Genomic DNA, 14,655 nt, shown 5'->3' on the forward strand with positions numbered 1-14,655 from the left:
GCATGAACGATGCAACGCGGCATAGTGCGTTTAACAAGCATTATACAATATAACCCCGATATACTGCCACCTTCCGTCCAAAGACATATTGACGGTACAACGAGTTTGGCGGTACAACGAGTTGTCCCTGTTAAATGACAGGTGAATGAACGCTTGTTTGTTTCGGCGCACATACCCAACACTTACCAATGAAAAATCAAATATACATGTATACATGCAGTTTTTAATATACACACCGTTTTTGAAAGAATAATTAGTTCGGAAATATTGATTTAGATTTGGTGATATACACTTAACGAGTACCGCGGCGAAAGGGTCAGTTTTACGTGCCAGTATTTGCAGACATACTTACAATCGTCAAGTAATGTTTGTATTGCGGTGCTAATTTTCGCATTTCTCAAACTGCAAATGCCATCATTTCTGTACGTCAGACTCTGTAGTCAAGTGTAAGTGTTCGACTAAGTAAAGAACCGTCCCAATATCCTGTTTCTCTGCCACTAAACCTACGCGAATGTCGTCAAGGGTCTGTCTTGTCGGGATTTTTGCACATGAAGAATGTCATCGGCCAATAATACCTAAGTGGGTTGCAAGCATCTGAGCATTGCAAGAAGCGGTATCATAGTCAAACGTAAATCGGGATCGATATCAAGTCTGTTTGGACTTGTTGTAACACGGCGATCGCTGAAATCCGCACCCGCACCTTTATCTGTGATAGCCAGATGCGGTACGTCACAGTCTCGCGGCAAAACAATACAGTATTCGCATGATGAGCAGTACGACGGTGTACCGTCGGTATCATCAAATCAATTTCGATTTGTTGGTCCAATTATCCTCCACAATCCGACGTTTAATTGTAAAATGAATTGAATATCTTCACTACCTGTTTCCTTCTTTAAAGAAGCCATGTGAGAAGCCATATGATGTGAATGAATGAAATAAATAACCAACAGAGGTCAAATGGTAAATTGTATTCAGATGTAAATTAATACATTGATTAGACACACATACTATACATAGTTACACCATCTAAAACTGACCCCAAGGGCTGAGTCAACTGTGAAATCAACGATATAGGTCAATTTCTTTGATGGAGCGTGGCGGTGTTTACGGGGGCCAACAAATGGGTATTTGAACGACTGTTCTCAAAACATTGTGGCATATGGCGGTACCCGAGTTTGGCGGTACAACGGGTGCATTTAAGTGTGAGGAAATCGGTTCTGACCAAATTGATGGCGGTATGCGAGTTTGGCGATAAAACGGGTGGCGATAGATCGAGGTTATGCTGTAATTAAGTATATTTACATTTCCTATACATCCTTCCATTGCAATGCACTGAGAAGGCACATGTTGTTATGAGACTATAATAACATTTGCTATTGTGACGTCATCAATCTCTTTTGTGACATCATCATTTTCATGGTTGTTAACATTTAATTTACTGTTCAAAAACTGTTGGAAATAACTAAATACAGCATAATTACTCATTCATTGCTTAATTATACTTCAGCGTCCCTCATCTGCTTGATCATTTGATCATAAGCATATTCATACAAAATGTACAATGTCGCTATGTATACATGGCAACTTTGTCCGCGGACTATCGGTATCGACTAAGTTTTGACTGTAATGTGTGTTAATCAATAATCGTGTTAGTTTCATTATGTTTAGAATATAAAATCATGCCAAGCAATACCAGCTATGAAAACAGTTTTTAATGATAATAATAATAGTTCGAAGTTCTTATATGCCGCTTTATCACAACCTAGTTCGTAGGTCGTCTCAAAGCGGTTCACAAATTATTATCCGCGGTTATAGGGCCTTTGAAACCAGCCAATATCTTTCTCGACTCCCTGGGGAGCATACAGCCGATGCTGTCATTTTGGCGCTCACAGCTAGCATTCTACAATGACTCCGGTTTCAGCGTTTTACGTTTATTGTTCATTAGCATATATTGAGCTGGAAACTTTTGGACAGAAACTGTGAAATATCCTTAATAAATTAACATTGAAAAATTATTGAAATCATAAACGTTGCTGTTTGGTGTCTTGATACATTTTAAATATCATTTTAACTAGGTCTTGTATTCCGCTAAAAAAGTCATGAAATGTCATCTTTAACCATTTGTTCCTCTATATAATCACGTTAAACGTTTTTGCATTTCATGACATTTCAGTCCAAGCAGGTGGTTGGGTAACATTCCGTCGTTATTTTCTTCTGATTTTAAAATTTATGTCACGTGTAGTACATGTGTGTTGATTAGACGCTGTAATGATTACAGCCTTTATATGGATGATCCATGTCCATTTGTCAGAGAAGTACCAGTAGGGGGCGCTGACGTACCCGTGCCATTCAGGTCTTGGGGAATATCCAATCTACAAGTTCAAGGATATACTTGTTAGACAGAGTTCATAACGAATTTGAATTTGTAATTTGGTTTCATATATTGAAACTTAAAATAAAAACTTAATAACTTATAATTCACAAGCGGGGCACATTTACATGTTGGTGTTATATCATTTAAGCTATTCCTACCATAGCAGTTATTTCGCAACTTTACATTTAACTGCAAAAAGACTAATTTAGTATTTTCTTATTTTTTCTACTTCACTCTATCAGTCTAAGGGGGTAAAATTGTGGCAATTCAAATTTGTCTGAAATACTCAAAAGAGATGACCAAGGTTGCAGCAGCACACTTTGGAGACTAAGAAGTCCACCAGCTGCGTCTACCAACTTGTATCCTGAACAATGAACGTACGACACATACAAGCGATTGTACCTATACTATTTGATAATTGGTACGGTATGCCCAAAACTTAAATTCACAAAACATAAAAGCGTGTTCGTTCTTTTAAGATTAATTATTAACACAATCTAGGCGTACGTTCAAATTGGTCAAAACGACTGTTGAAACTTGAGGAAGGGTGCTTCAAATCCCGAAATTAAAGTAATTCTAAAAAAAGAAGAGTACCCCGTAATACAATATTCATGATTAGCTACCTATGTATATACGGTCTGATAACATTGACCATCATGAAACTTAATAAATATCACCTACAATAAAGGCTCACATAGGAAAATGAAATAAGAAGAATACCCCGTAATACAATATTCATGATTAGCTACTTATGTATATACGGTCTGATAACATTGACCATCATAAAACTTAATAAATATTACCTACAATAAAGGCTCACATAGGAAAAAAATCCTATTTAACTTATCCTGTAGAGCTTCAGACTAGTTTACGAACATTTTCACTTTGATCCGCAGCAGAGGGTATTGATAACACTCAATGGCATGTAACTTATTATGTAATGGAACTACAGATACGGTGATACATTAACATGAATAACTTATCGTTACTGGCAGGTGATATGTAGTCGAAATGTATAAAACCTTATACTCCTAAAACCAAATCCCGTTGCTTTTAAAGTGTTAAATGTTTAGACGGGACTTCTAATTAACCAATGACCAGGGCCATATACAAATACTTTGATCCTGTAAACAGTAGTTATGCATTAAAGCCAAAGCTCCCCAGTAGAAATAACTCAACGTAACTAATCATATAATAATGCCTGTAGACTCAACCGATGGAAATAACTGACACAAATGAGTGTGACATACTTGAAAGGGGATAATTACTAGAAGTTTACTGCTGTAATGTACAGCCTAAAACTTGTATCGAAAACATTTATATCCAATCAATATTACGTATCACCATGATACCAAATCCAGCTTGCATAAAGAATCTGCCATAGTTGCTCTTACCTAGAAGCATATGGCTTCACCTTGGTTTCAATGGATTTCCGTTTGCAAAGTACAGCCCGGGCACCTTGATTATTAGATAAGAAATTCGAATATATACATAAACATTATTTTTTCATTAAATATAAAATCTTTAAAAACATAGTGATAATAAGGAATTATAATTTAAAAATACTACCTAATTATTAATAAAAATATCAAAAATATATAAAAACTGGAACAGTAACCCAACAAGACGTTTGTAAATTCAGGGTATTAACACTTGTATTACGATGTTACACGTTGAAATAATTAATATTGTGTCTTCAAAACGTTATTAGCCGAATTTTGATTTAAATTCAGAAATAGAATGTAGTGCTTCATATAATGTGCCATTATATCGAAAATAAAACTGTCTGGAATAGCACTATTTACAAATACGACACTACCTGTCCATAATTTATAGTTTTATCTTCGTACGTATATATTTAATTACCTGGAAACTTCAACATAACGACAAGAGTGATAAGCATGGCCAGGAAAATCAAAGGTGTGACGACGGCCGCCGCAATCACTCCTGACGTTATACCGGTCGACGGATTGGGCACTGCTGTTGTCACCACTGTGCAATCTCCCTCGCAGGATACTAAACAAAATGCAAAGTCAGACACAGTTACACAAAAAACACACACAACAAATGAGATGAATATAAGTTGAAATAACGTGTTTCATAACAAAAAAAGGAATAAATAGAAGTGTGTTGCTAATATTTTGATATCTTTCACGAGTGAGTAGCACGTAACGAACATATCAAAATGTAAGCCACACGAATGGGATACATTTGTTGTTACTGAACACATTGCACGATTTTTTTATATTTTTTTTTCAACAAAAAGCTTCCCTGTTATTCGAAGCAACCAATCAAGCTGACAATAACTGATCTAGCATTTTTACCGCTAGCCTGTTTAGAATATCATACGGGACAAAATATTGTTATATGTGCAATATAAAATAGTAGAACATCAAAACTTATGATTAAATCATTTCTTTGTTATTTTATGTAATGTTATGTTATGCTTCATTCCTTTTATTAACAATTTATGTAAATTTGACGTAGAAATAGCATTTAAAACATGAATATAAAAAAAACACTAAATGCATAAATAAATAATTATATATTTTTTTACAAACAAACAGTGAAAAGGTTCTTTCGCTACGTCACCAAAATGGTAATTACCATTGCAGTGCACAAAAGCAACTGACGGCAATACAGCAGTAAAAAGCTGTATATTTCAGAGAAACACAAGGAATACAGTGACAAATATCAGTACAAATACGTAATAAGGGAACTGTCACCCCCGGAAGAACTCCAGCCTGTCTATCCATACATCTCGTTTACAAAATACACTATTATTACAAAAACCAAGATCTGACTATCCTTACTCAATGGTCAATTTATTTAAGACATCACTGTCTTTCCGGTAGCATAATAATCCAATATTCCTTTTCACCTGGGTGTCCATGATTGGGCCTCATTAATGCACTCGTCAGTAAACCGCTTAACCCATCATCAAGTCAGAATATTCAATGGCTTGCATGTATTTGCTTATATTTAATCCTAACAAAACATTCAACCGATTTTGAGTTCGAATCATGACTTCATTTAAACTTCGGTGGTTTAAAATTGTTTTGTTCGTAATATCCCCTAACCATTAACAATTATGTATATGACCAACACTATTTAAAAAATAGCTCCAATTTTTGCCAGGTTATCAAAAGGTAGTCCCAACATTATATTAACAGTACATGTTTGAGAATGTTTCTTAACTTTCCCTTTAATGAGTCAGATCAGAAAGCAAAACATACTCATTTTCAAAACTTAGTAACGTGTGATCGGTTTAATAAAATTAACAGGCTAAAATACCTACGGTTAACTCCGGCCATATATACTCTCAACGACTTCACATAATTGGGTCCTATTCGCAGAAACAAAATGCATAGCTCTGCTCAATTGTATTGTTGTCAACGTGATGAAAACATGTCATGTGCAATAGTCAGGTTATGATATGATAACCTATGTTTCCAGAAAACGGTTGCTGAGTGAATGTCAGCGTAAATAGTAAATACGTATATATATATAAGTAATAATATACCTCTACTATATTCACTTGACATAAACATAATAAGCTAACACTGTTATATCTCCATCATCGCCCTGATGTTGCTGTCAAGGAAGCTAGTTCCATACTAGCCATATGCGAATCCTGATATTAAAACACAATGAACGACTTCTTTTTGCTGTTTTCGGTGTAGCATATCAACTTTCTTTGCAATTTCTGTAGCTTTCTTATCTTATAAATTACTAAACCTATCAGGTGATAGATTGGCGGAGCTTGGATTGACCTAAAGCAACAGCACAGACACGGTGGAAATGGCCCTCGAAGGATTTTCGGATGTTGCATTCGGAATATTTATTTTTTAATGTTTCTTGAAAACCATGGTTTTTCCAATATGAATATCGTTGTATATCAAATACAGGGACATCAATATATTTCATCCGTTAACATGTGTATCATTGCTAGCCTCCCCGTAAGTAATGTATATGAGTGTAAATCGGCAAGCTTAAAAGTATTAACTTGCAATAAAGCTCATCAACAGCAAAAATAAGCCTTAAACAAAGAATATCAGTAGAGCATCTACAGTATGTTTTTGATTCCCACAAATTTGCTTTCGCGATGTGTTTTTTGACCGTCAAAATTTACGGGAACATTTCACTTGACTCCGGGGATGACTGATGTCAACTAAAAGGCTAAAGACCTAAAAAAGAGATCAAAGAAACGTGAAAGAACAACTAGATCTGCATGCAAAACTATTCCCTCAAATTTTCGATGAAGATAAGGTCTTAAAAAAAAAGCAAGAGATGAATACAAAACAAAGAAAAACTCAACAGGTTGTATAATGAAGTATTTTTGCTCTGAATTAGGACATTTATAACCATGTTAATATGCTGACGACAAAATAGTTAAGTTTTTCTAAATATTGCTTTGACTAAATAACCCCAAAAACATCTGTCGGGTGCAGTTAAAAACATACAACAACCTTAAATAATTTACAGTTTTACAGATATTAAATGTTTTTACTATAAAAATCAAAGAGAAATAGAAAGAAAAACGTTAAATATCATATTCTCACTCATCAATTATATACATATATCTTGGTACAGATTCAAGCATTAAGTTAAAACGAAGGATATATCTGCGCCATTTTAATTTGGTACTTACCCATTAGATATTCGATTACTTGTGCACCCTCATTGATTGACTATAACCTTTTGGTTCCACATACGCAATTATTTTTTCTAGATTCTGTCGTGAGTATATGGTTTATACAATATTCAAAAGAAAAGAGAAATATTGAGCATTGAAATTCAAGTCTTCCATAACAACTAGGCACACAGTTTGCGTTGGCTTTTAATCAGAAAATACTGCAAATCATTTAGCTAGCTTGCATCGAATGTAAGTATACGTCCCTCGAAGTATCACCCACTCATGCAAATGTGACGACAAAACAATGCTTTACCGTATTACATCAATAGTTTAATTTTGTTCATACTTGCAAAAAGTGTAAATGTTGTGTTTAGTCGAGAGGAGATGTTCGTCGGGCCAACCGCACACACGAACAGCGTCTCCTCGTAGGCCGATGTGACTGTCCACACGATGCGACTCGTACGTCGGAGCTGACAGGATTCCGAAACGGAGGGTTGTGATTGGTCAGTGTCATTGAGAAATATATAATCTGTGTCGTTAGCACGCTTGACGATCCAGTACAGGTTAGAAGGTGGATCACCGACCGTGCTGTTACACAGAAGAGTTACTGTCCCTCCCACGGGGAATCGTCCCTCCCCTGTCACCACAGTGGTACCCCACTCTCCCTCGATGGGCTCAATTCTGTCAGGTAGCACTACACAAAAAAGTAAAAAAATATATGTATATGGTATTATCTTACACATATGTTATTTGTATTATCATTTTCTTTTAACTCGGGTATTAGCGTTTTACATTTATTGTTCGTTAGCATATATTGAGTTGCATTTTTTTGGACAGAAACTGTGAAATATCCTTAATAAATTAAGATTGAAAAAATATTGAAATCATAAACGTTGCTGTTTGGTGTCTTGATATATTTTAAATATTATTTTAACTAAGTCTTGTATGCCGCTAAAAAAAGGAGTATGTTTACTTACCTTCCTATTCCATTAAATTAAAATATAACGCACAATGATATATCACATCTACAAATGATTACCTCTATGATTTTCATTTGAATTATTTGTCCCCTACAAAATCCCAAACAAGTTCAGGGAAAATATAGGCTTATTATAGCCCAATGTATATTATCGTAAGAAATGAGAGGGGACTCAAATACTTTTCTTTAATTCTTTTTTTGGCAGTGTCTCCCAAGTATACCGTCTTCAATTGATCTTAACTATTGTTATGAAGTTAGAACCAATACAAACAAAGATAACAGAATAACAGGAATATTTCTATGGATTAATTAAGTTCAATTAATATAACAGGACACATGTTAGTAGGATTTGTTTATACCTCCTACCTTGCACGTCAACATCCAGCCGGTCCATTCTGGTGACGTAAGTGTATTGCCCAACCTGTCCTTGTAGCGCACATTCGTACATACCGGCTTCCCGACAAGTCACATCCGGTCCAGGTAGTGTCAGCTGTAGGTATCCTGTGCTTAGCGGTGTTAAACTTCCCGTTGCTACCCAAACATTTGCCATTTCAGGGTTGTGCCATGTATATACGTCACTTCCGGCATTGTTGTTGTATGTCAAAGACACCAAAAGGTGCAATTGTGAGCCTTTTGCTTGGTGATATATACTTATTGTAGCGTTTTCTAGCAGACCAATGCCGGACGCGTATTGAGAACACGTGATATTCAGCTCGTCTATCCCACCAATCACAGAAGTCGATCCTTCGATAGCCACACCCACATCCACTAAATTCGTAAAATATAAGCATGTGCATACATAAAACGCTTAATGGTAAGATGCAGTAATTTAAAGTTTAACGATATTAAGCGGTAATTGTTTATGCGTTCGGCCCAAGGAATCGAACAAAACATTATTTAAAGAGAAGTTGTAATTGGGTACAAATTAATCAGTATTGTATTGTGATTATCATAATGATAGAAGTAAAAAGAGCGGATTGGGTTATTCTTGTTTGTGCTCGGTTTGTTTTGAACGAATTTGAAAGCATGAATATATGATATGTGTAGTTACCAGCGTATAGCGAGAAGGTTGCACTGAGGAGACTCTGTCCACAGGTCAGGTTTTGTCCGACCTCGCACAGGAACAAAGTCGACAAAGCAATGTCCTTCACTACCGTGGTCAGTGTGCTGATCCTCCTCTGGTCGCACGACTCTGCCGTAGGGTCAGACTGCGTGATGTGGGATGTATTGGGGTAGACTGACCACTCGCTATCCGCACTGGTCATCACACACCAATTGATGTCGAGTGGAGGAATCCCTACCGAGCTGTTACACGTGAGAACGAGGCCCGACCCCACAGGAAATACACCACCTCTAACGACATCGCTATCATCACCCTCACCTCTCACCTCGTCTATGTCGCCAGGATTAACTGAAAAACCAACAGTCACCATGGTTGTTACAGGCCATCAATCAGAATAGCACGTAAAAAACACACCTTTTGGTTTGAGAGTGCGTGTTCAAGATTTGTAAAGGTTATGAATCTGCTTCTGTTTAGCAACTGCAGACAACGAATGTAGCGTATGTGGCCGCATATTTATATCACGAATGCTCATTTTCAAAGTAATACAATAATGACAGCGGTGTTTTGAACAAGCCATTTCAAGTTTGAATTAAGGGAAACTCTATGAAATTTAGATATATTTGAATAAATGCCTCACCGATCACCAGTACATATGCTGTATCGTTCGTTTTTATGTTCTCGCCTGATGGTGTATCTCCAGACAGCTCACATCTATATGATCCACCATCCAGGCATGTCACATGATCACTATCAAAAAGTATTCCGAAAGTCGCAGTATCTGTCTGAGTTAGGTCAGTAGAGGAGTTTGCCCTTGTCTTCAGTTCTGGTTTCCACCAGACTACCCAGGTGATATTAGTTATACCATCATGCACCAGAGAGATGAGTAGTTCTTCATCCGTAGAGTCTTTGGACGTGTTTCGCCGGATGTCGAGCGACCAATCGTAAAACAGACGAAGTCCAGTGACCGAGCAAGTGACATTGACTGTGTCCACACCACTGGCCACTTCCGGCGTGGAGTTAGCCACGACACTTACTATCACTGAAATACAGATATGAGCAGGAATGACAAACCACACACGTTATATAAGGGTATCTTATTTTGTGGTACCATTGTTCTTAGAACTCCTTATTTTGCATTATCAAGAGGAGGACAGGGATGTGCGATACTGACTAAATGGTACAACTTTCAGAAAACAAGATAATGTACCAGTTAAAACGTCACTTCGAAATTAACGTCACAATGCTCTCTGCCGGATGCTGGGTGCTTTTTTATCTCAATATTAAGAATGCATCATAAATTTACGTCAAATATGACACTGAAGCACTTACATGTAGCTTCGATTAATGTGCGGTTATATGAACGGGAAAATCATATTGACCTTGGTTTTGTCTCGGCTAATCCTTTTCCCAGGTCAATATTTCGACGTGTGCGCACCAACAAAAACCACAGTTATTTAGACACAAATTTAAAAAAGACTTGCTTGGAGTTCAAGTACACGTTTTCCTTGTTCAACTCCAGTCAGTTTTTTTGTGATTGAAAAAAATAAGAAAAAAAACATTATTCATTTATTTATTGGACGTAGCTTTACAATTTATCCGATAACTCTGACAAGTTATTAAAAGCAATTCAATATCACATTTGCGATATTTTGGTAACTTATAGTTAAATATATAGTGAATATAATCAAGCACAGTAAATGGTTTAAATACTTTATAGTATTCGAATATCAATATTAATACTAATACATATATATATCTTAAACATATAGCTAACCTAATACGATATAAGGAACATGATCCACGTAGATAAGCTACCAAAATCAGCCTCATAATTGATATGGACAAATAACACAAGTAATTTACAGTATTTTAAACATTTATTTGTTTTGAATACCGACCTCATCCAAAACATCATTAGCTTACAAAATTGTGAATTCAAAATTAAATTAAAATAATCTCCAAATCTTATAATCTGTATAAAAGTGTTCATTTAAAGATTATGCTTGCACTACATAACATTCGATCCTGCCATTTTTAGGCATACCATAGGTTACTTGAACTCCTCTTGTTAAGAAGGATTTGAGCTAAAAGGGATTGCAAGATTCATAATGAAATGACACAGACAATATAGGTCTGACATACGTTATGTTATCTTAGTCAACTTTGATAGACGTCGGAATAAACTAATGAGAGGAACGGTTAAACGTGTTACCTGTCCCCCCTTATTGTCTCCGGTATTGCAATTGGGCGAAATGTCTCCATTTTTTTGAAAGCTGACTTAACTGATGCGGCACACTCTTTGCTTGACAAAGGAAACTGACGTTTTGGAAACCCCCAAAGTCAGTGTTCAATTCCTGTTTGTGTCCAAAACGAACAGCTTTTGAAACTACATAAAATATATATTCAACTCTATGGTGTTCTTTATGTAACAGATACATGTTTACTGGTAAGTTAAGGTGTTGCAGAAAGGGGGCTTGTTTTGTTTTAAGTGTGTATGTCGAGAAACGTGGAGACAAATACATTGGATGATCAATGAGGTTTTGTTCATTGCATGTAAATAAAGATAAATTCTAGATTTTGCTGTTATGATGATCATTTTTAGTTTTAAGGAATGAATTAATAAAACAATTCCAATGACGTGTGCCATTTGCTTAAACGTGAAAATAAAAAAAAAATAGTGCGCAGAAACAAAGAAAAAGAATATAATTTAATACTTTTTCTGGAACGTTAAAAATAAAGGATAAAAAACCCACGGTATTGCATTTAACAACAATTTTATATTGAACACTTTCTAATGAGATATGTATATCCCTGTGTTACTGCAAAACAGATATATCTATACATTAGAAATTTTTACATCAGAAACTTTGTCCAGGCTTTATCATGTACAAATCATTCATTGAAAGAGAAATAATAACTTGTAGAACTTTCACGAAAAACAATAAGGAATATATATAACATTGTTCTGTGGGTAAAATGATCAGAGGCCGTGTGCTGCTCTAACTAATTAAGCCAGTTTGGTAACGGCAGTAATACATCACTGAATTACACTCTATTTATACCCAATGTGAAATGAAGGAAAATTACTGCTTGCACTTAAAAAAATAGTGACATTTTCTAGCGTTTTTGCCGATCGCACTGGGACAAAGATGTTAAGCTCTGTGATACTATATTCTCTGTGTTATGTATTTGTCTTGAACTATATTATTTAATGAACGCATTTTTATTAAGTAAATGCGCGTGGTAAAAAAGAGCAGGTACTTGAATATCATAGGTCACTAAGCATTCAATGAATAAATAACATCTCACCTGAATATAATGTAAATACTGAGCTAATATAGCCACCACCACACGTGACGTTGTTGCCGACGTCACACATAAACTCTGTTCGGGTGTCATCGGACATGACAGTATACGTCAATGTACTGGTGCGCATGTACCCACAATTCCCATATGGAATCGGACTAGACTGATTGGTGACTCCGTCGTACACCATCGCGTCTTGACCCTCTCTTCGAACGCACCATTGTAGCTCAAGGGGAGGGCGCCCAACACTGATGTTACACAGCAGTGTTATCCTCGACCCCACGGGGAAGATACCCTCCCTGGGGTGAAGTCCCGAGTCAGTCTGTGCAACTATCTCCTCTTTGAAGTCAGGTAATTCTAAATAACAGAGGAACAGAACTAGACACAGAAATGAAACTTTAAACCATATAAACAAATGCTATAAAATATGTAAAACAGTTACGAAAATGGTAATTTCCATCTGTTTCAAAATGTTCATAGAAGATATACAGTATAAATGACGGAAATATCGAGAATTCATTGGCAACACACCATACAAACAAATTCAATCATCCTGCTTTCACCTTAATAAGTTGCAAACCGTCTGAGTTATAAAATTAATTAGTTCAAAAAACTTCAATGAGGCAATACTTGAATCGCAAAGCTGAAAAAAAGAAAAGCATAAAAGATGGTGATTAAATAATTTCGATATGATTTATATCGTACCAGTAATTTTAACATGTTGTCCTTCTTGTATGACGAGTGCCTGTCCAGATCCCGTGTATCCTTGTATTTCGCATGTGTAATATCCCTCGTCTGTGCACGTCACTTCCGTCCCTAACGAGAAAATCAATATGGCGGACACTCCATTCTCGATATATGCCGTCACCACCGCTCGATTCTCAATCTCACTGTCTGACCACGTGATCATGCTCGTGGTGCCGTTGAAGTAGAATGACAACATGGCCGTGTTTAGATCTGAAGTGTTTCTGTACAGCACGACGTCCCACATCGTCAGGGAAGTGACATCAGAGACGTTACACGTTATGTTAATTTGATCTTCCCCTCCGATTACTTTTGGCGATGACACAAGGTCTATGGACACGTCAGCTATAAAAATAAAAATAAATATGCACAGTTTGACAAAATAGTTTGAGTCTTTTTGTTGATTTTTTAAGCTTGAATATATGAATGCAATTCGAGGCATTTATACATACCTACAAATATTTCGAACAATGCTCCGACCCGACTGACGTCACACGTTGCGTTGTTTCCCACCTCGCAACTCACGCGGGTGTGCGTGTCAAGTGACGTCACAGCGTAGTTAACCACACTTGTACGCCAGTACTGACATGACCCTACGGCCAAAGGATCCGACTCTACCTCCGACGGGTCACTGTATCGTGTGTACACCTCTTCCCCATTACGTCTCACACACCAAGTCAGGCCACCAGGAGGAGTACCCACCGTTCCGTTACACGTGAGAACAACATGAGTTCCAGAACTGAAGCTCCCCCTGTCGGTGTAAAACTTGTCGTCTGCTTGTCCAATTATACTATCCATGTTGAGCGGAGGAACTGTAAGTACACACGTCGAGACAACTAAAAATACTCTTTAAAGGAGTAGTGTATTATTAATATCCAACATGTATGAATAATTATTAACATAAAAGTTAAAGACAGGTATAGAATCAAAGAAGTTCTTCAGCAATGTGCAATGTCTTTCAAAGCATCGGTATACAAGTAAACTGCATACAAAAACTTGAAGAAGTTCTAAAGCAATGTGCAATGTCTTTCAATTTACTGATGACACTTTTAATAGAAGTTATATTTGTTGTACACTAATTAAGGTCTGGATTATGTTAAGAGATGTTCGCGGGAATTTCAGGTGAGTTCGGAACATCATTTCTGGAGAGAAAAAAGGTTAATGGGTGCAATGCGGCGAATCCCGCAAAGCATCTACTAGTTCAACATTTAAATACTCACCAAATTCATACTGAACTTTGATGCACACGTGTTAATCGTTTGATTATCCATCGAATGGAAAATGAATAAGAGACAATATCTCACTCTTCTGAAGTTTCTTCGACGTAGGTTTGTATTATTCAAAAATCCTTAGTTAAGTAAATTATTTGTCGTAATTACTTTAATCAGGCACAAACCAGTAATAAGTAATAAGTGTGCGGGGAAAATATATTACTGGATCAAGTTAATGATGTCTTACCAACTACAACAACCATATTTATCAAAGTATGATAATACTATTAATGCACCCTAAGTAAATATTTCAGAGTAAGGAATTGAGATAAACATTATTGT

At 36.4% G+C, this 14,655-nt stretch overlaps 1 protein-coding gene across 1 annotated transcript; it reads right to left on the bottom strand.

The window, feature by feature from the left end:
- Window positions 1-1,832: 1,832 nt before the first annotated feature.
- Window positions 1,833-8,472, bottom strand: LOC110445899. Its single transcript, XM_021490749.1, has 5 exons — window positions 8,356-8,472; window positions 7,357-7,704; window positions 4,241-4,390; window positions 3,769-3,832; window positions 1,833-2,372 (listed from the first exon to the last, which is right to left on the bottom strand). Exons 1-5 carry the CDS (start codon window positions 8,435-8,437, stop codon window positions 2,282-2,284), a joined length of 735 nt encoding a protein of 244 aa, XP_021346424.1. The 5' UTR covers window positions 8,438-8,472; the 3' UTR covers window positions 1,833-2,281.
- Between the last annotated feature and the right edge of the window lie 6,183 nt (window positions 8,473-14,655).

Source organism: Mizuhopecten yessoensis, unplaced genomic scaffold (assembly GCF_002113885.1).
Source record: "Mizuhopecten yessoensis strain PY_sf001 unplaced genomic scaffold, ASM211388v2 scaffold2411, whole genome shotgun sequence".
NCBI lineage: Eukaryota > Metazoa > Mollusca > Bivalvia > Pectinida > Pectinidae > Mizuhopecten > Mizuhopecten yessoensis.